This window comes from Camelina sativa, chromosome 8 (genome assembly GCF_000633955.1).
Source record: "Camelina sativa cultivar DH55 chromosome 8, Cs, whole genome shotgun sequence".
Classification (NCBI taxonomy): Eukaryota; Viridiplantae; Streptophyta; class Magnoliopsida; order Brassicales; family Brassicaceae; genus Camelina; species Camelina sativa.
The window spans coordinates 1,834,723-1,856,636 of record NC_025692.1 but is presented as its reverse complement, the minus strand read 5'-3'; the positions used below and the strand labels follow the sequence as shown (position 1 = coordinate 1,856,636).

Genomic DNA, 21,914 nt, shown 5'->3' with positions numbered 1-21,914 from the left:
CTCTCTCTCTCTCTCTCTCTCTCTCTCTCTCTCTCTCTCTCTCTCTCTCTCTCGCAGAAAGCCCTAACGGCGGATTAGATCCATCCGGTAACGTAATCAATCAATGAAGGGAAGAAGTGCGATTCGGGGATGCAGTCAATTGGAATTGAAGACGAAGAGGAAGAATGAGACGGAGGTGTGTGGGTTATGGTCGGTGCCACATGATGTGTTTGTGGACTGCCTGTCTCAGTTGTCGAGATTGGACCTCGTGGCCTTAGCGATGGTCTCCAAGAGGTACCGGGGTGCCGCAAAGTCGCATGGTCTCAGGATCTTGAGGTCTAGGAGGGGTTGCATTCACCCAAATATGTACGTATATATGCACATGTATCCAGATCCAAGCCCACGGTGGTTCGTCCTCCACCCCGTGCAACGTCGGCTGAAACGGCTCAATGTGGACTACTCGTATCCGGCCCCGGTAGCAGGGTCCTGTTTCGTGCAGGATGAATGGGGGATCTATATAATCGGTGGACTCATCGACGGCAAACCCACATCGGAAGTCACGTTTTTTGATTGTACCGATCACACAGTGTGCCGAGCAAAGCCCATGAAGATGGCTCGAAGCGGAGCATCGGCAAGCTTGATAGACAAGAAGAAGATATACGTGTTTGGAGGGTGCTTGGACGCTGCTGATTCCTCCAAGTGGGCAGAGGTGTATGATCTCGAAACCGAAACTTGGGAGTTCGTGTCTGTGGTTACGCCCAAGATGCCCCTCAAAATCCAACAAAGTGTGGTGATGGACGACATGAAGCATGTTTACGCGGTGGATGAGGATGGTCAAATCTTTAATTTCTCAAGCACTGAATGCAAGTTTGAGGCAGAGGACGGAAGAACGGAGTCTAACCCAGAAAACAGAAACGATTGGCTTAAAGCTGATCATCAAGCATTGTTCTGCCGTGGTACCGGCGGGAGAATACTGTGGCGTTTTCCATTTCAGTCGGATTGGCAGGAAGTCAAGGGTTTGGAAGAGCTGCAGCAGCGACACTCTGGTTTTGATATCATCAAATTCTGCTTCTACGATCATGAGAGGATGGCCATCTTCTGGGAAGCCCGGCCTCAATGTCCTGATCAGAATTTGGAGCTTTGGTATGCCGAGTTTTTCATTACGAAATCAAAGAATAAGGAGAATAATTTATGGGAGCTTTTCGCCAACATTAAGTGGTCCGGTGCTGTCCTCTCCTCAGACTCACCATCATCTACTGTCCCCCTTAACTTGTTATATGCTGTTTCTCATTATGTCTGAATGTTTTCTCAATCCTTAACTATTTAATATATTTTTTTTTGTTTAGTGATTTATATAATTTATAGCAGCAATTCAGTCAGAAAGCTTTTTAATATTTTTGTTTTACTCTTGTAGTTAACTACCATAGTCTTTTTCTTTCTCCACTTATCCGTGGTATAAAGAGTTCCCACCCACCAAGAGAAGAGGTAGCATGCATCGTTACATAAACACTAGTAGCAGCAGTTTCCGATGAATCAACACTGAGTAGACTACAGAGCTTAATCGATATAACTACCAGGATAATAGTACTGTAGGTGGATCAGAGAAACACTAAGCTTTGCTATATAATGAAAGAACTGAGAGAATCTTAGGCTGATTGAAACTGGCTTTTAGTTTCTCGCTGGTTGCTTGTGTCTCGGGTATTGTCTCTTTCGAAGCCCTGAAGAAGCTCGATGTTCCTTACCTTGTGCCAGTGCCACTGGTGTTTCAGACGACGGAGGAATGGGGCTAAACAGCACACTTGGTCTGCATCCCGTCCAGGTGGCACTGCAGGTAGCCCTCCCTGAGCTTGATGGAGCCAATCGTTTTCGCTGGTCGTGGCCCTAGAACAGGTTAGTCCACAATTTTCATTACAAGTGTGGGAATGTTTTCTTATGGAAGAGGTTTGACAATTGCTGCATTTGATATTAGAGAGGCAATTTTTGTGTGTGTGTGTGTGTTTTTTGTTGGTAACTACTGTTTGTTGCTTCAAATTCTTGCTTCCTCTAAGAAGTTTCCTTTAGCTATGCAGTCTCTCTGTGAATATGATTGATTTGACATCTAAGGAAGATGATGAAAAAAAAAGAAAAAGAAAAAAAAAGAGAAGGTTTTGAGCCTGATTTGTTTACTTATATCACGTTAGTGAGTAGTTACTGTAGAAGAGGAAGGTGTTGAAAGAAGCGTTTTATTTGTACAAGATTATGTATCGGCGTCGTGTTGTGCCGGATTTAGTTACCTATACATCGCTTATCAAAAACATTTTGTTTTTGTATTCGTCCCTTTTGGCCGTACGCGTGGCAGCAACATAGCCGTTGCGATAATTAAAAATAAAAGCATTTTTTTTTTTTTCTTCTGCAACGGGCGAGAGATTTTATTATTTTCTTTTTCCTTTTTTTTTTTGAGAAAACTGAGAGAATCGGAGCGTAAAACCAAAATTTGAAAATATCTCTTTCCACTCGTCCCTTTTAACTACGGCCGTACGCGTGGCAGTAATATAGCCGTTGCCCGTTGTGCTAATTATTATTATTATTATTTTTTTTCCCTCCTTTTAGTCGAGGAGGGTACAACGTTAGGATCCGGCCAAAATGATAACGACCAAGCCCAACTGGACCCAAATCTATTTGCCATGTGCCAAATCTATTTGCCATGTGCCATTGGACCAAGCCCAACCTCCTTAGCTGACTCACAACCTTGAACTTGGTTAAAGATGTCTTTTGGCAGAGATTTGAAGAGATGTCTTACGACAGCGCCTGCGAGTTGTGTTTGGACTCAGCCTTTTCTTCAGCTGTCCATTTCTTTCTATGTTTCTGCACTAGTTCGCCTTTTTCATTCTTCTCAGTTGGATGAGACCAACCATCCTCCACTGCAAACCAAGCTTCCATGTCAATGCTTGAGATGACTTGCTTGATTGAGAATTTTCAGTAACCAAAGCATTCCGGATCCAGTTTCAATGGTCCTTGTAACGCAACAACCTCCAGTGATTTCTCCATACCCTAGTCGAAAGATCTCACCTGTTGAAAAAGATACCAGAACTTCTTATCAGGTGTTTGCTCTGATACCAATTGTTAAGGTATAAAGAACACAACACACAAAATAAAACACTTGAAACGCATCAAGCAAACGCTTTAATCAATCTTATAAAAACTTCTGTTTCTTACAAGACTTGAAACTAAGCTCACTCTCCTATCTATCTAATACAACACCCTGTGTAGATCTAAAAGAGTTAAAACACACTCACCTTCAAAGCTTTATGTGTTTGCTTGAAGGTATACAAATCTCACAACTTTTATCCCACGAGTGCTGGCTCTTTTTGCGGCTAGCCCTAGTCTACTTATAACCCCACAAATGATCTCTAACCTAGATCTTTGTGTATCCTAACTAAAAGGAAATATTCCTTATCTCAAAGAAAATATCCCTCCTTATCTCTTCTTATCAAATATACTCTCAATATCTTCGAGTATATCTTGATCTCTTCTTCCTCCCTTCTCACGCATCTTGACACCGCNCTTGACACCGCGTTCTACACTCTTTCTCCACATCAACACGTCATGTCACATCAGCATATCAGACCTCTAAAATACTTAACAGCTTCCTGTTACCTTCAGAGCTCTGTTGCACTTTCATGTCCTTCCTCTGAATGCTAGAGAACAAGCGGAGACACTCCGTGTTAAAGGACATCCACGGATCTTTGCATTAGGTGATTAGAGACTCGAATGGAAAGCTTCTTCCTACAACAGCTCAGGTGAGAGAAAAAGAAAAAAACTAGAAACAATCCACAATTCTATCACATTCATGCTTTAGAAACTGAATCAGAGTGACATGGAATCCGAAAAATTTCAGGTTGCTTTTCAAGAAGCAGACTTTACTGGCTGGAATATGTGGGCAGCCATAAATAACCGACCTTTATAATTTAAGGCTATGGTTTTGACGTAGACGTCAATTGAACGCATCATTTTGCTTTACACCGTGTAAGACGGCGAAGTAGATGAACAAGCCGGCGTCGACTGGAAAAGAATTGTAGAATTTGTACTTGTTTTGAGTATTGGGGTAAATGCATGGGTTTTCTTATTTTATGCACTTATAACGTGTTGTGTTATAGAGGCAAACAACAGCAAGCTTAAAAGAAAAACGGCAATTGAGAATTTTCTGGTAACCTAGTTTTGGGCCTTTAAGTCTATAGTATATTTGGCACATGTATTGGAGCAAAATCATTTTTTTAGGTGTGCACTTGTACTAAGAAAATTTAGAAGTGGTATTCAACTGATATTTTAGAAGATTCTAGAGTATTCTTAAAATCATTTGTTATTCAATTGATGATTTTAAAAAAATTATTAGAATCTTTTGTTATTCAACTTGGATTTATGTTAAATCATTTAAAATAATCTAAAATCTCTTGTTATTCAATCAGTTATTTAAAAAACTTAGTTGAAATATATTGTTAATTCAAAATATCACAGCTTTTAAAAAATTGAGATTTTGAATGATTGTATAAGACTTTTCTTTGTTTCTAGTTAAAAAATACGATCTCAAAATCATACCTTTTGAAGTAGAATTTTAAAAGACTTAAAAAAAAATTATGAAAGTTTACGACACCTCTAAAGCCAAAAATTCTCAGAGGATCACCAGCCTCCTTCTCAACCAATGAACCTAAAGCTTTGTGTCTTCCTGTGAATCAGATCACCACCATTTCTGTTAGGTAAGCTCTCTCTCTTCTCCCTCTTAATTTGAATCTCCATCGGACTCTGCCTCCTTATCTTTGTTTGCTTATGGACTTTTGTAGTAGCTAAAAATTTGTATTTGCTAGCGGAATCACCAAAAATTCTTTAGCCTTATGGTGCTCTCTTTTTGGTAAGACTGCGTTGATCTTTCACGACTTCCTGAAAAAATCTATGTCGTGAAATATTGTGAATAATTCTTCCTTTGGTTAATGAAACAAAGAGTGAGTTCTTAACAAGTTTGGTGTAAATTGCAGCTAATTATGCAATGGTCAACTGGGATTTTTGTGCTGGTACTATGTTGACTCCGAAGAAACCAGTTCAATGCTCAAAGACATGCCAAAACTTTCTTCCATTAGTTATGCGATTTAACCGAATCAAATTTTCTCTATCAGGGAATCAGTACAGATGACTACATATGAATATATATATATATATATATATATATATATATATATGTTGTTACGTTCTTAAAAGATGCAAATGTTCTTATATTTTTAAGACCACAAAAAATATATTTGAGATGTAAAATATGTTAAAATCACCTAAAGTTTTACAATCAAATCTCATAGAATAACATTTCATTTCCTTTTAAGAAATATAAAAACTCTAAAACACAATGAAATCCCCTGAAATCTTAACTAAATCTTCCAAAATCCTAAAATATTAAAATCCTACCAAATCTTTTTAAATCTAAGTTGAATACCCACTCTAATAATGTTTTCAATTTTCAATGGAATTAATATGCATTATTCAAATATTCAAACCCTAGTAAGTGATTCTAATATGCAATTATTCAAACCCTTAATTAAATAAGTGATTCTGATAAAGATCCCATGGTTTAAGAGTGTCTCCAAATAGTCCTACGACTTTGAAAGAGTCCAAACATGTAAATTTAAGAACAAAAATAACCAAAATGCCTAAAGAGTAAAGATCATGTAATATTGTTATTAGTTATTGCTCTTACTTCTCTAATCAGTTCTTGGTTTCAGGAACCATTAGATCGTCACCTCCTTTGTCGCATGGTGAAGTCTTAGTCTTAGACCTCAATCCGAATATCTTTGAGAAGAAGTTGCGTCCTTCTTTTGTCTTGTTGAGCTTGTCAAGATCTTGCTTCATGTTCATGCACTCTTTTTCAAGCTTGTAAACGCGCTCTCTCATCCCGTGGATCACCATATTTGTGTTCTCGTTCTTGTTTCCTTCTAACGCCCCGCTTGATGAGTCATTGTTGTCTTCGGAGCCGAAGAGCCATCCTGCTATAGATGTCCGAAGCCGCATCTGTTCAAAGAACAATACTTGTACTATGACACGCAATGGTAGACGCTCGTTTTGTGTTGCGTGTGTGCATGCCTCCAGTGACAGTTTCTGGCAGTTCATCAGCAGACATAGTTGCTCTCTCTCTGACTCTGTCAGCCATGGATGAGCCTGTATAGCTCCGTAGTTAGATACATGCATAATTTTAAAGATTACTTTAATACAATTGGGAAGCAACTCATAGTTAATAACTTTGGAACTCAAAACATAACAAAACTATAGGTTGTTTATGTTACCTTAATGTATATATCGATTGCGCGGTAGATACCGTCATCCATTGGCCTCACATCTTCCGGGACTAAAGCACCAAGTGCTTGAAATTTGGATAGCTTCAAGTTCTCATCTGACGCGACCTCTGCTAAGTAGCCGTCTATCAGACTTGCAACCTTTGTGATGGACTTAAGAGGATAAGATTCTCCCATAACCTGCTTCTCCTCGACGATACTCGAATCCAACATCAACATAAAGTGATCAAGAATCCGCTGGACAGAGTCGATATCATAGAGTGTTTCAGCAGAGTATCCCATGTTTGGTATTAGCAGATCCTCTAGAGCAGCTTTGTCTAACTGCTCCCCAATTTTCTTCTCCAGAATTTCCTGAGTGACCTGACTCGCGTGCAGAACCATGGATGTCCTAAGAAGCCTGAGCAAGAATTTGGTAGATGTAACGCATTTATCGTTAGGGAGTAGTTCCACGATTTCCTCAAGGAGACTTCTTTGATCTTCATGTGAGTAGTACATGTCATCTCCATAATTAGTACCTTCCTCTGAAGAAGAACCAGACTTCCTAGAACAACCAAGTAAAGGGAGATTCCGTTTGGCGTAATGCGTGACAGATGCTGCTATAGTATCAGCTTTTACGCCTCTGGACTCAACTGTTTTGATGAACCTCTTGTACATTGGGAGATCGAGGAATGATGAAACATCGTTGATCCACCAGTTCTCGCTCGTGGCCTTTGTTTGTATTCCGTTCCAGAAGGTAGTAGTAGTAGTACTAGTGGTTCCTTCTGGTAGCGAGATTGGCCAGTTGAAAAAACTAGTGTTGTCCTCTGCACAAGCCTTCATGGCTAAAGAACCAATGCACCTAGAGACAATGTGAAGTTCTTCAGCAAGAGGTAACACTTTAGGTTGTTCACATGATTTCTCCAAGGCTTTGATAGAATCTTCCCAGTTTACGAAAACGTGATCGTTGAGGAAACTCTCGGTGAGATAGATGAGATTAGCATCTCCATAGTTTTCACTCATTTGGAGATACTCTGCTGCACATCTGAGGCTGACAACGTTTTCAGGTGTGACCTCAATTCTGACACCGTAACAGAACTTGGCCACAAGCAAGAACGTATCTGGTCCACCGGGAATGTCATGAAGCTGAGCAACAGAGGTTGTCTCAGATGCTTTGCCGAACAGAGCTTCTAGATATCCACTTCTTGACAACAACGGAAACTGATGATAAAAAAACACATGGCAAGTGTGATCATATGAATGAGAAATTCTAAAGAAAATATACAGTGTTCACATATTTAAGATACCTTATGGAGATGGAAGCTTTGTTCCTCGACTTGGATCATTACATCGGGTTTAAGACCAGTCGAGCAAAGCCTGATCAGATTACAAAATAAAACAGAAATGAGACATTTAGTATTTGGTACTGAATGAGAATTTAAAACCATCGAAGAAGAAGAGGACTAACCATGTGTGGCCACTTAGATGAAAGACTTCAGATTTAGAACCCAGTTTCAAGGAAGCCATCTTCTTTCTTCAGTTCAGTCTTTGGTATTTCCGCAGTGTTGCAGAATGGTTGGTTATATAAATCATGGAAACCTCAATAACATATTTGATGATGGAAACTTTTTTTTTAATTAATTTGGTTTTTTTTGTAATATCTCGGAGAAGTAGGAGGAACGAGGAAGGGACCGAGTCTGAAGGAGAGATAGATACAGACGAAGCTTGTAACCAGTTGTTGTTAGGCTGTTACAACTTTACACTAAAATGTTGCAGCTTTTGTTTTCCCTATAAGTTCTGTAACGCCCTCCTCTTCTGACTCTCTCATTCATTCATTCCTCTCTGTAACTTAAATATTTCTGGTAAAAAATCTGGGCTCCGTTTGGTAAATTCATCAATGTTTCAATATTCCACAGTAATAAATGCAGAAGATATTTGACTGGTCTGGTCAATATAGTTGCTCTCTTTGAATGTGTGTGTGTAAGCTAGTCAAAAGCTGCCCATTACGTAAAATAAGTAAATAACTCGTAAGGCCCATTATATAATAGAGACCCATCGCAAGCAAAACGAATACAATTATCATTGACCTATGGTAATTAACATGAAAATCTATTTTTATATAAAAATACACTTATATTATACATATTTTAAGCGTTTTTAAATGTTTTTTTGTTTTTTTTTGTATAAAATCAACATTCATATTTGTGTGTAGTAAAAAAAAAGGGTTGAGTGCAAAACGCGGATGAGTCAAAGTGTATCTTATTATATAAAGGCAAAGTAGCTGCTGCAGAGAGGGTTGTGTCTTTGCGTGGCCCTTGTCAAGTTTCGCATCTCTCTCTCTCTCTCTCTCTTATTGCTTCTCTCATCCTTGTATTTTTCGTAGCTAGTAACTGTACATTTTATCTTTTTCTTGACTGGAAACTTGCATCATCGTCATCAGACTTCTCTCACTTCATCACTCTTCCGTCTTTTGATAGATTCTTCTCTCTCTCCGTCTCCTCCCCCATCGAAACTCTTCTCTCTCTTCCTTAAATCTGTGTAATTCTTCTGTCTTTAAACTTGCAATTTATATAAACTGTCGGTGGATTTGCTTACTTGATTTACTCTTTTCCTCTGGTCAGTTTGATTTTTTTAGGTCATTGTTTCCATCGGAATATTATTGCATCGATTTTTGTTTTTGCGTACTTGGATTCAATATTTTTTTTGGATGGTTTTTTTTATCAAAGATTTGTCTCCACTAAATGATTTAGTTTTATAGTTCTAACCGTTGACTTCATTTTTTTCTTTCTCATACAGTTTTGTTGGTTGTTGTATTGTCCATTCTAGGGAGGGACTTGAGTTGCGTCTGGATTCACTTTCTTTGTTGCGTTTATTTAGGGTTTATTTAGAGATATTTTGTGAGATTTTTGATCTGAGTTCTACTTTTTTTTTTTTTTTTAGATGAATGAACCTTAATGTTGACATTTGATCTTTGTTGGTGTGTTAGGTGAAGTTAGCTTGAAGAAGGTAGTACAAGTGAAGAAGTTTTGGATATTTATTACCCCGAGCTATGTCTGGAAACCGAGAGGTAGGTTTTTATTCCAACTTCAATACTAGTACTACTAATGCTTTCTCCGACATTATCAGAAACTCTTATATTGATTGATGTTTTTTCCTCTGTTTCATTCCAGCCTCGGATCAGACCACCTACCTGGAGTTGCAGTGATATTCCAATCAAGAAGAGGAAGTACTTAGTGCAGCCGGCAATGGAAGAAGCTGCTGATACCACTACTACTAGTGGTGCTTTGGATTCATCTCTTGCTGATCAAAATCAGATAATGATTGGTGGTTCATCCAAGACAAATATTGGAGAACCAGCACCTTCGTTACAACAATCTGTTTCTGTTGGAATTACTACTGGTAAAGAGAAGAGCATTGGCAACATAATTTTTGACCAAAGTAGAGTGAAAGTTGAGAAGTCAAATTCTCCAATTCGTTCCAGTCCTTTGGCAGGCTTTGATATCCCTTCCAAAAGTTCTAACATACTTGGCAGTTCGCTCCATTGTTCTCTGGGAACGCTTCCTGTTGGTGCTGTTGTTGTTACCTCAGATCAAACTGGGATTAAAGTAGGAAAAACTCTTCTTAAGACTCATGACATTGTCAGAGAGACAGGTGACAAGGAAACTCTCAGAGGAGAGTGTCAAACAGAATCATCTTCTGGTGCTAATACTGTTTCCTTACGGCTAGGTTGTAATACTAGAAACACTTCTCCGTATTGTGAGAATGAAGAGCCTACAGCACTGAATTTGTCGTTAAGCAAGGGAGTTTGTGCCCCTCCTCATAACACAGATTCTATTTCTATTTGTACCACCAAGTCTGGCAATCAAAGTGGTGTGAGCAGATCAAACTGGGATTTGAACACTACCATGGATGCTTGGGAAGATCCTCTAGATCGCTCGAATAGGGTTAAGACAACTGCTGCATTCTTAAACAGTAACAGAAGCCTTCATGACATAGAGACATCAAGTTGTCGTGATACGACTGTTATTGCAAAGCCGGTTTCTGATAAACAGAAGGAAATTGTAGGGTTTAGATCTCCTGTGAAGACTTTAATGAAGTTTGATCATCAGGTTAATCCCACATGTTCACTTAGTCTAGGCCTCAGTTCATACCCTCCTCTTGAAAAATTACCTTCTGTATTAGCTACCACATCAGAGGCAAGGGCTGCTTGTACAAGTTTAGTCAGACCAACAATGACTGCTGGAAATGTGAACTCGGTAAACCTTAGGACCGTGAAGTCAGAATTTAGGCAGGACACTAAGAGCGCTCAAGTTTGCCCAATCGGGTTATCTAATAAAGGAGTGAAACAGGAGATTGTTGGTAGACTCGGTAAAGGAAATAGTCCCTCATCTGTCATTTTGAAGCCAGTGGTTCCTATATCAGTAAAGGCTGAGCCAAAAACCTTCACCCAATCGGAAGTTTTCAATAGGAAAGATGGAACGTTAAATTATCCCTATATACCAATAATGCAATCATGTGAGGTCCCTGATTTACCTACAAGTTCTACGCCATATCAGAAGGATAAATATATACCTTGTTCTAATAGTATCAGCAATGAACCAATGTCCTTGAATGGAATGGCAATAATTCCATGCGTTCAGAGTTATCCTGTCTGTACATTAAAAGAAAATTCAGGCCAGAACAGCAGTGCAGCTAGTGGTAAGTTATGCGAAGTGCTGAGACATGGTGTAGTTCACACGACCAGTTCAAGTTCTGGTCATGGAGATGATAACCTCAATGCTTCAGGTGTAAATGTTACATCCTTGACTGAAGAGAAATTTCTAGATGATTGCAAGACCTGTATATCGAAAGAACTCCCTCGTAATTCTCGTGGAACTGATGAGCTTTCTATAAGTGATGAAGAAAAGATTATTTCATCTGGTAAAAAGCTAGAGAAACAGTTATACAGTTATGGGTTTGAATCAGATTGTGGTCATGATCTATCTAGAGTAGTAGAGAAGCAAGCTGGGAAAAGGAATTTGTACGATGACAGGGAGGTCCAAGGACCAGCTGCCTTTTTCAGGGAAGGTAATGAGGTTGCACATGCCGAGTGTGGTGGTTCTGAAACTGAACAAAGGAATATTAATGTTCCATACCATGGCGACTTTCAAAATTCTAGCCATGTGGAAGAAAAAGGGAGTCAATCTGCAGTTCTTGGTAATACAGGTAACAAACATATTAAAGAATGCTCTACCTCATCATCTATAAATAAATTTAAGAAATATGCTGTTGATGAGTCATGTTTGAAATTAGTTGAAATGGCAAGCACTGAAGTTCATACTAAGAGACATATTCCAGAACTTCAAAGTAGAGTATTTGATGGATCAGGTGAAAACGAAGGTCGTGTAGTTCAGGATGGTGAAGGAATGTCCGGTGTCTCTACAGTGTCAGGCGGGATTGACAACCCTGAAATAGTAGATAACAGCAGTCCAGTTTCATACAAGGCAGAAATATCTACTGTTGACAATGATCCTCCTGCAGAGTGCAGTGATGGTAGCCAGAGTCGGATTATAAACTTAGCTCAAGTTTCTAATAAATCTCCAAATAAGGCACTAGATGCTTCAGACAGCTTTGTGCCACTCCGAATGGAAAGAGACAGATTTCCTAATTTCCCACATGAACCGCGGAAATATCTTATGAGAGGAAGGTGATATTTCTGAGACCTTTTTTTAATCTACATCCTTTCTTTTGTCTCATTCCCTATTGAGATCTTTGTGTACTAAAATTTACCATTATTGTTTACTTTGCTAGTGATGAATCCTACAAATTCTCGCGTGAGAGGTACCATGGCAAATTTATGAGAAGCCCAAGGTTAAATTTCATACCTGACAGAAGGAGATTACCTGATAACACAGAAAGCAATCTGCATGACCAGGACACAAAAAGTAAAAGTCATGTCTAAGTTTTTCTATAGAAGAACAAAGCTTATTGTTTCTAGAAATAAATATGACTCTCATCTTGTGAATGCAGATTTTGAGTTTGATAATCATGGAAACACTCGTCAGGGTGGTGGCTTTAGGGGTAGTTTTCAGAGAGGAAGACGGTCTGCGAATGATGAAGTAGGACCTTATTCTCACTCCTTTCCTAGAAGAACCCCTAACTTTTCATATAATAGAGGACCAACAAATAAAGAGGATGCATCTGCATTTCACGGATTTAGTAGAGATGGTGAAAAATTTACAAGGGGATTACAATGCAACAACAACACAGAACCAATGTTTATGAATCCCTTACGTCCGTATCAAGGTCGGAATGGTTGTTTTCCTCGAGGACAAACAAATTTTTCACATAACCCCAAACGAGATTTTCCTGGCTTTCGCTCACGGTCTCCAGTTAGATCAAGAGAACGATCAGATGGTCCATCCTCGTCTTTCAGAAACAGGTCACAGGAAGAGTTCAGTGGGCATAATACAGACTTTTCTCATAGGAGATCACCCTCAGGTTATAAAATGGAGAGGATGAGCTCGCCTGACCATTCTGGTTATTCAAGGGATAGGGTTGTCAGAAGACACAATTCTCCACCTTTCTCACATAGACCATCAAATGCTGGAAGGGGCCGGGGTTATGCAAGGGGCCGAGGTTATGTAAGGGGTCGAGGTTATGGAAGAGATGGCAACTCATTTAGGAAACCATCTGATCGTGTTGCATATAGAAACCATGGAAACTTGAATAACTTGGATCCTCGAGAAAGGGTCGACTACAGTGATGATTTCTTTGAAGGTCAGATTCATTCTGAACGATTTGGTGTTGATGTTAATGCTGAGAGAAGACGATTTGGTTATAGACATGATAGTACCAGCTCTTTTAGACCATCTTTTAACAATGATGGTTGTGCACCTAGTAATGTAGAGAATGACCTTGATGCTGTGAGGTTCGGACAGGACCCTCGTATTAAAAGTGAAGAACAAGGGAGTTTGATGGAAACTGATGGTGAAAATAAGAACTCAGCTGAGAATGCATCTGAAAGAATTAAGAATATAGAAGAGGAGGAAACTACAAAGCAGAGTAAAATTTGGCAACGGGATGAGCTCGGTAGTGATGGTTTTTAGAATAAAGGTTAGTATTCAGTTTACTTGAACCTTCTAAGACCAGGAAGATATAAGTGATAGTGACTCAGGTATCAAACGGAAGTTTTGTGATGTTGCCACTGCCGTGACCAGTTAGTGGCTGATTATTGTTGAGATTCCAATAACGGCCACTCTGCTCTATCGTCCTTACAAGTTTCGAAATTGGCCATTGCTTGGCTGTGTATATATAGTACTTCTGTTGTGGTATGATCTTAGATTTCGTTGCCTTTCTTCCTGTGATTCAGATTTCGGCCTCTCTTCTGCACTTTATTACTGTCCATGTTGAAGTTGGAATGGGTATACAGCCTAAGCAAGATGGTGTAAATACACATGGGAATTTTTCAGGCTTCTCCACACTCAGTAGTCCTTAGCCGACTTAGGTAGAACGTACTGGTCCAACACATATGAGCGGAGGAATGACTAGGATGTTAGAAGAGACACTTTCCCTTTGTTATACAGGACTCCAGACTTTTCACCCGTACAAATATTCAGGCAGGAGAGACCTGCAGACTCTTCGCCGTAGCAGTAGAGTGTTTCTACTCGAAGTTGGACTTGCTAGAACCATAACAACCCCAATACTGTATATGGTTGAGCTTTAACTGTTATTGGTTTAGAACATTCACTTTCATATGCGAAGAACCAGATGATGGATTCCTACAACATGATGTCATCAATCTGCCTTTATTGCCCAAGATGATTAAGAATACACCAAGCTTGCTTGAAGTGCTGAACAGCCACTTATCTTTTGATATAGACAAAAGGAATGTGAGATATATGGGCTAGTAAGTTCAATAATATTGTTTCACGCAATAATGATATTTCTCACCTATCAAGTTGAAGCATGTACAGTTGGTAGAACTGGATTACTAGCCATGGAAAAGAGCAAACTGGAACCGGCCAAAGGTAAACAACCTATTTGAACCCAATGGTCTGTAAAAAAAAAAAAGGACCCAATGGTCTGTTTGATGGTTCCTTTATCTTTTTCCTCATTCCAAGTGAGTTTGGATTTCGAAGTTGCATCTCAACATCCATTTGGATAAATCCAGGGAAGGGAGCCTGTGATTGATCTTGTTGCTTTTCCAGTATAGGCATGTGAAAGATTCATGGCACGGAGTTTCACCAGGTTTAATCAGTAGATGTTGCTAATGAGGGGTTGAGGTGTTTGGAACTGGAAAGAGGAATCCATAATTTTTGATTGGGGAATGTGTGTGGGTGTTAACTTTAGTTCATGAATCTAAGTTTTATAGGGACTGATGTTGTAAGAGTGATGAGGCTATATTCCGTAATCAGACCATCAACATACAAGTCATATGATGTTTTACAGAAAGTGTAAAAGGTGCCTTTGTGCTGAGTATCTTATATAATAAAGTAGGTTTTCTTTTGACACATAGACACTCTTCCTTTTAACATTTATTATTTTTAATATTAAATTTTATAATTATTTATTTTTGTTAATTTTAACTATAATAAAAAAATCAAACTCATATACACTATTACTCATCTTTTATAGTATTTTATTTTCAAGATCAAACTAAAATAATTTAAAGTTCATATATTGTAAAACATTGTAATTTAAATCTATATATTGTTCAAAGAGACACTCTTAACAGATCCTGGGGATTCATTCCACATTTCACATGTTGACACATAGACACTCTTCCTTTTAACATTTGTTATTTTTAATATTAAATTTTATAATTATTTATTTTTAATTTTAACTATAATAAAAAATCAAACTCATATACACTATTACTCATCTTTTATAGTATTTTATTTTCAAGATCATATATTGTAAAACATTGTAATTTAAATCCATATATTGTTCTACTTATATTTTAAAACATAATAAAAACCTGAAAAGTCAAACATTTAAAATGCACGATATCATTATCAATGCAATATATTAGATTTATTGATAAAGTAAGGTTTTCTCTAAACTCATGCTCTAAAAAGTTGACACATAGAGACTCCTCATTTTAACATCAGATACACTATTACTCATCTTTTATAGATTTATATTAAAAATATATATGAGTGATATTATTCCAGCAGTTTATTTTAAAGATCAAACTAAAATAATTTAAAATTCATATATTGTAAAACGTTGTAATTTAAATCCATATATTGTTTTACTTATATTTTAAACCATAATAAGAATCAGAAAAGTCAAACATTTAAAATGCACAATATCATTACCAATGCAATATATTAAATTTATTGCTAAAATAGTAACAAATCTAAGACGGTTTGACAAATACATACGCTCATGGCCCAATATTACAAGTTCACATTCTTACATATATTTTTAATATGAAAAATTAAATTAACAAAAAAATAAGCAAAATCTGTGTAAAACATAAGTAAAATATTTTGATGTACACAAAAAACCCAAAATAATAGTAATATGTTAGTTTATGTTATTTTTCAAAATAGGATAATGATTATGTAATAACCCACGCAACGTCTGGGCTACCACCTAGTTGTGAATACAAAAGAGCTGCATTTATTTAGTTGTGAAATTTTTGTGCTCATCAAACCAAACATGCCAAATATTCTGTACACGCCTCATCCGCAAGGTAATAAATTTCAAGTGTACTCAATACATGGTAGCAACAAAAAAATGCAATTTGCAGCTACATGTATGTTATTTTGCAGATTATCAATCAATCATAGTCTTTTTAGAAATTTCCAATTACTAATTCAAACAAATATAAGTAGTTGAGCTCATTCAACAATTTATCAACCACATAAATATAAGTATACAACAAAGAATTAAAAGAAAGATACAGAATACAAACAAAGGTTAACCAAACTTTATAACCAGAGATCAAACTGAGTTTTGTTCTTACCTCCTCTTGTTCTTGCTTCCCAAAAGCAGAGAAAAGTAAAACAAGATTCGAAAGAAGAAGCCCCAAGCGACCGTAACCCACAAGCAATTCCATTTGGTGAGATCGGTAACGCCTTGCTGCTGCAAAATGTCATATCCTGTGGTCAAGCAAGTGGAGCTTGTGATCCTCATCCCAAGTGATTTGCTCATTGTTGCTAGAAGCCTAACTTTCATCCCCCGAGGCACAGCGACGAGAGGTGTGTTGTCGAATATCTGAACTCCTCTAACGAAACACTTTGTAGGGTCACCAAATTCGTTTAGGAGCACAGCTTCATAAGGGTACTTGACTAATGAGATGTAATGGAACCAGATCCAGTAGTCAGGGATTCTATCTCGGTTGATGAAGAACCCACTGAATAGCAAGAAATAGGCCAAGATAGCTACCACAATAGTGTAACCGAGCATTACATGTGGAACAACGCCTGACAAGAAGGTGACGAATGAGCTTCCTGCCCAGAAAGAGGCTAAGATGACAAGGAAGTAGAAGAGGAAACCCATGAGACCTCCATCTAGCCCCACGCCCCAGAAAGTGATTGCTGCGAAAGCAAGCGAAAGGATGATCAAGGAAGGGAGGGCAACAAGAGAGTGAGAAAGCACATAGGAGGATCTTCGGTAAGCGTTGTAAGCGGTTTCTCTCATGAAAATGAAACGTTCTTGAAGGAAAACTGGAAGAGCATCCGCGCAGGTGTAGAATGTTGTGGACATTGCAAAGGCAAAGCATCCAAGACGTTCTTGGACTCCTTTAGGAGAGCTATCAAGCTGCCAAAACATGGTAGCTAAGATGAAACCAGTGACTAGAACAGCTCCTAGGCGTATCCCGAATAGTTCAGGCTGTCTCCGAGAGTTAGTCATGGAACGTTTTGCTAGAACCACGAGTTCGACCCAAAACGGGTTTGCGAATGTTGGAATGGTGGAAACAGGGTTAGAGCCAGAGCCAGGGGTGGTTGTGTTCGCTCCAGAGACGAGCTTCCCTTTGGAGATGCTTGCACTGATGGCTTCTTTCAAGGACAGGCCAGTCTGAGTTCGTGGCTCTGCTTTCCTCTGTCTAAAAACTTTGTTGAACTCAACTAAACTTCTTGTTCCACCAGCTGATCCTTCCAGCTCACGGATCAAATCCAAAGCGAACTCAGTGCGGTTCTCATGTTCGGGAATTGGGTGGCCAAACTCAGCGAAAAACCGAGGTAGCATCGCAGGCGAACCGCTGAACACGGTTTGACCACGGGACAAGAAAAGAAGACGATCAAGCAATCGAAGAAGACGGTAACTAGGTTGATGAAGAGTCATGATCACCATGCTTCCACTCTGAGCGATTCTTTTGAGAACCTTGATCACACTAAGAGCACTTGTAGAGTCCAAACCAGAGGTCGGTTCATCTAGAAAAAGCAGAATCGGATCATGGATGATATCAATCCCGATTGAAACTCTCCGTCTCTCTCCACCAGAGATCCCACGGTGACCTTCATCTCCGATCACTGTATTAGCAGCGTTCCTGAGTCCTAACTGATCGATCAAAGCTTGAACGCGGAGACTCTTCTTGGATTTCGAAAGGCTTCGAGGGAGACGAAACTCGGCTGCGAACATTAAGGTTTCTTCAACTGTAAGCATGGGGAAGAGAAGATCGTCTTGCATCACGTAAGCAGAGATAGCTTTTTGCATTTTCGAGTTGAGGACTTCTCCGTTTAGAGTAACGTTTCCTTTTAAGCTTCCTTTAGCGATACGGTTAGCTAACGCATCGATCAGTGTTGATTTGCCTGAGCCACTTGCTCCCATCACAGCTACTATCTCTCCGTCTCTAGCTTCACCGGAGATTCCGTTGAGGAGCGTCTTCGTCTTGGAAGAGAAGAGACCCTCCGACGAAGGAGCTCCGGGATCGGAAGTGCGTCTCCACGTTAACTTCCGGCGAACTTTGACGCTGTAAGTGAGATCGGTGAACGAGAGAACGAACGGTACGGATTGGTCCGGCGAGGTGAGATCCACATCGACGTGGTGCTGGTCATGATGACCACCACGACGAGTCGTGTCGCCGACGTTTTGCAAGAGCTGTGCGAACGTTGGAGAAGACGACGCGCCGCCTGAGACACCGTTATACTCCGGCGAGAAGAACGGTGACGTCATGTTGTCGTCTGCTGCGACCACACGAGACATTCTTTTTGGGTTTCTTGTGATTGTGATGAAGCGGGAAAATATCTAACGGCGTTAAAACTACCGTTGTTAGCTTAGAAGGAGAAGGGAAGAGGAAACATGAGTTATAACCAACGTTTTAATTTCTATTTCTATTTATAGATAAATTTCTCAACGTGGTTGGGCTGTGTTAACATGTCTTTGCTTATTTTTTTAGGACTAATTTGATGAAAAAAACAAAAAGTATGAGAAGAGTCAAAGTCACAAATNCGAAGGAGCTCCGGGATCGGAAGTGCGTCTCCACGTTAACTTCCGGCGAACTTTGACGCTGTAAGTGAGATCGGTGAACGAGAGAACGAACGGTACGGATTGGTCCGGCGAGGTGAGATCCACATCGACGTGGTGCTGGTCATGATGACCACCACGACGAGTCGTGTCGCCGACGTTTTGCAAGAGCTGTGCGAACGTTGGAGAAGACGACGCGCCGCCTGAGACACCGTTATACTCCGGCGAGAAGAACGGTGACGTCATGTTGTCGTATGCTGCGACCACACGAGACATTCTTTTTGGGTTTCTTGTGATTGTGATGAAGCGGGAAAATATCTAACGGCGTTAAAACTACCGTTGTTAGCTTAGAAGGAGAAGGGAAGAGGAAACATGAGTTATAACCAACGTTTTAATTTCTATTTCTATTTATAGATAAATTTCTCAACGTGGTTGGGCTGTGTTAACATGTCTTTGCTTATTTTTTTAGGACTAATTTGATGAAAAAAACAAAAAGTATGAGAAGAGTCAAAGTCACAAATGCTGATGCTTAATGTAGATGAACCTCCAAACCTAAACACAAGCAAGTAAAAAGTGTAAAACATACCAAAAAAAAGGCCACATGTCCGTTTCTGTTTCTTTAAAATGTTTTCGTATAGCCTTCAAATATATTTTTTTAGGCCACGCTTGCCAAATTTAGGCCACCGTTCCCCCACCCACCTTTATACTCAACAAAATCAAGTTACAATGTGTAAAAGTTGAAACAGTTTCAAGACATATCTCGTAAGATAATCTTATATATAAACTTACTAATTAGGTGTGACTTTTTTTAGTTTTATAGGTAAGCCAAAAAAAACAATAACGCCATCTTTCTTAGCTTTGTCCAAGACTAGAACACTTGCTGCTTCGATGAAACAGTTATTGTCACTATTAAGAAGATCATCAATTACTCGGGTAAGAAACTTCTTTAACATTTATAGCTGGTCGCAACCATAGTCATCTAAAGCCATGATCCAGAGGATTAACAACTCTCCAACTATCCATCATTTACAACAACCCTTTCATTCTAGAAGNACCACGACGAGTCGTGTCGCCGACGTTTTGCAAGAGCTGTGCGAACGTTGGAGAAGACGACGCGCCGCCTGAGACACCGTTATACTCCGGCGAGAAGAACGGTGACGTCATGTTGTCGTCTGCTGCGACCACACGAGACATTCTTTTTGGGTTTCTTGTGATTGTCAATGTGATGAAGCGGGAAAATATCTAACGGCGTTAAAACTACCGTTGTTAGCTTAGAAGGGGAAGAGAAGAGGAAACATGAGTTATAACCAACGTTTTAATTTCTATTTCTATTTATAGATACAATTTCTCAATGTGGTTGGGCTGTGTTAACATGTCTTTGCTTTTTTTCTTCTAAGGATTAGTTTGATGAAAAAAAACAAAAAGTATGAGAAGAGTCAAAGTCACAAATGCTGATGCTTAATGTAGATGAACCTCCAAACCTAAACACAAGCAAGTAAAAAGTGTAAAACACAACAAAAAAAAAAAAGCCACATGTCCGTTTCTGTTTCTTTAAAATGTTTTCGTATAGCATTCAAATATATATTTTTCGGCCACGCTTGCCTAATTTAGGCCACCGTTCCCCCACCCACCTTTATTTTATACTCAACAAAATCAAGTTACAATGTGAATAAGGTTGAAACAATGTATATCTCGTAAGATAATCATAGTATTATATAAACTTACTAATTAGGTGTGACTTTTTTTTAGGTTTATAGGTTAAAAAAAAAAAAAACATTAAACGCCATCTTTCTTTGCCTTCTTCAAGACTATAACACTAGCTTATTGTCACAATTAAGAAAGATCATCAATTCACTACTTGGGTAAGAAACTCCTTTAACCTATATAGCTGGTCGCAACCATTGTCATCCATGATCCAAAAGGATTCACAACTCTCCAACTATCCATCATTTACAACAACCCTTTCATTCTAGAAGAAACAAATGACATAAAACCAAATACCGAAGAAATAGAAAAAGGTACAAGCGTATGAACATATCCAACGGTTTTGCTATAGACAAACCCACCAATCCAACCGCATCATAAACCACAATACCAGTCCAACCGCATCATAACTCCCAATACCAATCCAACCCATATATGAGACTGACTGACCAGTCAAGCTGAAAAATCAGATTCCATCGCCTGTCTGATAGCTGACATGTCGAACTTGAAGCTTCTGAAACTGCTTTCAGGTACTATGTCCTGAGGATGGTCGACTTCAGGCTTTGTATTGTGGCTTTCCATTGAGGCTGTCCTGAATTCAGGCTTTGTATTGTGGCTTTCCATTGTTGTTGTTGTCTTGAGTTCAGCTTTTCTACTGTGGCTTTCTATTGTTGTTGTCTTGACTTCAGGTTTCCTATTGTGGCTTTCCACTGTTGCTGTCCCGTTCCCTCCAACACTAGTCCTTGCATTCCACACGCAGAGTGCTGTAAAAGCATATGAAGTCAGATCTCTGCCAAAAATTCCTCTCTTTTAATGAATGCTTGGTGAAAAAGACATCAAACCTTTAAGGGGCTTGTTAGGTCTTCGTGCTACAGGTGACGGATGTTTTATTATCCACGACTTCAACGACCTGCACAAGTTTGTATCTATTGTTATGCACCAATAACGAAGACCACCCAGAAATCTATGTGGATAAATAGAGAGCCACTACTCACGAAAGAAAAGGTGCCACCATGTACAGTTTGAGACCAGAAACTCCATGAGTTATCACCTCATTACTTGCTGGCTGTAGATGATCAAGCCGGTGCCATGCAATTTCCTACAAGAATTCCACAACAAATAAACATCAGAGACTCATACAGACGCAGACAAGATCACACTCACAAGGTCAATTGTTAGATACACACACTGATTTCCTTCTTTGTTTGTGGTGCAAAAAGTGTATCCTCTGTCACCCCAGCAACTATGTATAGTCGTACTCTTTGCTGCCTGAATACAAACTCTATATATTCTTCTTTCTTGAGTAGCTTTGAGACATCAAATCCAGTTTCCTCTAAGACCTGTTTTAGGTATGGAAGAACAGTACATAAGATAGACAGCCAAAACATGTTTGACAAAATATTCAATTTTTCACTATCAACCCATAATCCAGGTCTATACAAACAATGAGCAGCAGAAATACAGCATGTGAAATGCTAACTGCACCGGGAGAATAGCACTATAGAAATACAAGTAAACCTTTTGAGCTTTGACCATTTCTATACC

At 39.1% G+C, this 21,914-nt stretch overlaps 5 protein-coding genes across 11 annotated transcripts in view; 2 read left to right on the top strand and 3 right to left on the bottom strand.

Moving 5' to 3' along the window:
- On the top strand, nucleotides 104–1,279 carry LOC104709119 (F-box/kelch-repeat protein At4g39560-like). The gene has a single exon (XM_010425781.1). It carries the CDS (start codon nucleotides 104–106, stop codon nucleotides 1,277–1,279), a length of 1,176 nt encoding a protein of 391 aa, XP_010424083.1.
- LOC104705614 (putative BTB/POZ domain-containing protein At5g13600) lies at nucleotides 5,546–7,970 on the bottom strand. Its single transcript, XM_010421649.2, has 4 exons — nucleotides 7,735–7,970; nucleotides 7,574–7,643; nucleotides 6,282–7,487; nucleotides 5,546–6,156 (listed from the first exon to the last, which is right to left on the bottom strand). The coding sequence occupies exons 1-4, from the start codon at nucleotides 7,791–7,793 to the stop codon at nucleotides 5,707–5,709; spliced, it is 1,785 nt and encodes a 594-aa protein (XP_010419951.1). The 5' UTR covers nucleotides 7,794–7,970; the 3' UTR covers nucleotides 5,546–5,706.
- On the top strand, nucleotides 8,575–14,758 carry LOC104705613. 7 transcript variants are annotated; one of them, XR_754341.2, is made up of 6 exons: nucleotides 8,575–8,804; nucleotides 9,253–9,333; nucleotides 9,437–11,952; nucleotides 12,057–12,190; nucleotides 12,276–14,275; nucleotides 14,461–14,758. XR_754341.2 is itself a non-coding variant. In XM_010421648.2 (6 exons), the coding sequence occupies exons 2-6, from the start codon at nucleotides 9,316–9,318 to the stop codon at nucleotides 13,352–13,354; spliced, it is 3,585 nt and encodes a 1,194-aa protein (XP_010419950.1). In that variant the 5' UTR covers nucleotides 8,575–8,804; nucleotides 9,253–9,315; the 3' UTR covers nucleotides 13,355–14,758. The 7 variants fall into 7 exon arrangements, 5 of the variants coding, with proteins under 5 accessions (XP_010419950.1, XP_010419949.1, XP_010419948.1 ...); XR_754340.2 differs by having other exon boundaries at nucleotides 14,456–14,758; XM_010421648.2 differs by having other exon boundaries at nucleotides 9,437–11,471; nucleotides 11,634–11,952; nucleotides 12,276–14,758.
- LOC104705612 (ABC transporter G family member 6-like) lies at nucleotides 16,029–19,984 on the bottom strand. The gene is made up of 2 exons (XM_010421641.1): nucleotides 19,719–19,984; nucleotides 16,029–18,263 (listed from the first exon to the last, which is right to left on the bottom strand). The coding sequence occupies exons 1-2, from the start codon at nucleotides 19,857–19,859 to the stop codon at nucleotides 16,218–16,220; spliced, it is 2,187 nt and encodes a 728-aa protein (XP_010419943.1). The 5' UTR covers nucleotides 19,860–19,984; the 3' UTR covers nucleotides 16,029–16,217.
- The window catches only part of LOC104705611 (mRNA-decapping enzyme subunit 2-like), a 7,179-nt gene continuing 5,780 nt past the window's right edge, over nucleotides 20,516–21,914 (bottom strand). The window contains exons 6-8 of the mRNA XM_010421640.2: nucleotides 21,365–21,468; nucleotides 21,212–21,279; nucleotides 20,516–21,133 (exon numbers count right to left, since the gene is read on the bottom strand). Of these exons, the coding sequence (XP_010419942.1) occupies nucleotides 20,823–21,133; nucleotides 21,212–21,279; nucleotides 21,365–21,468 (483 nt within the window). The 3' untranslated portion in view covers nucleotides 20,516–20,822. The remainder of the gene's footprint in view (nucleotides 21,134–21,211; nucleotides 21,280–21,364; nucleotides 21,469–21,914) is intronic.

Coding starts and splice junctions, on each gene's coding strand:
- LOC104709119 (XM_010425781.1), top strand. CDS start 104: ATGAAGGGAAGAAGTGCGATTCGGGGATGCAGTCAATTGGAATTGAAG.
- LOC104705614 (XM_010421649.2), bottom strand. CDS start 7,793: ATGGCTTCCTTGAAACTGGGTTCTAAATCTGAAGTCTTTCATCTAAGT. Junction 7,644..7,734: donor CATCTAAGTGGCCACACATG/GTTAGTCCTCTT, acceptor TAATCTGATCAG/GCTTTGCTCGACTGGTCTTA. Junction 6,157..6,281: donor CAATCGATATATACATTAAG/GTAACATAAACA, acceptor GGAGCTATACAG/GCTCATCCATGGCTGACAGA.
- LOC104705613 (XM_010421643.2), top strand. Junction 11,953..12,056: donor AAATATCTTATGAGAGGAAG/GTGATATTTCTG, acceptor TTACTTTGCTAG/TGATGAATCCTACAAATTCT. Junction 12,191..12,275: donor GCATGACCAGGACACAAAAA/GTAAAAGTCATG, acceptor TTGTGAATGCAG/ATTTTGAGTTTGATAATCAT.
- LOC104705612 (XM_010421641.1), bottom strand. CDS start 19,859: ATGTCTCGTGTGGTCGCAGCAGACGACAACATGACGTCACCGTTCTTC.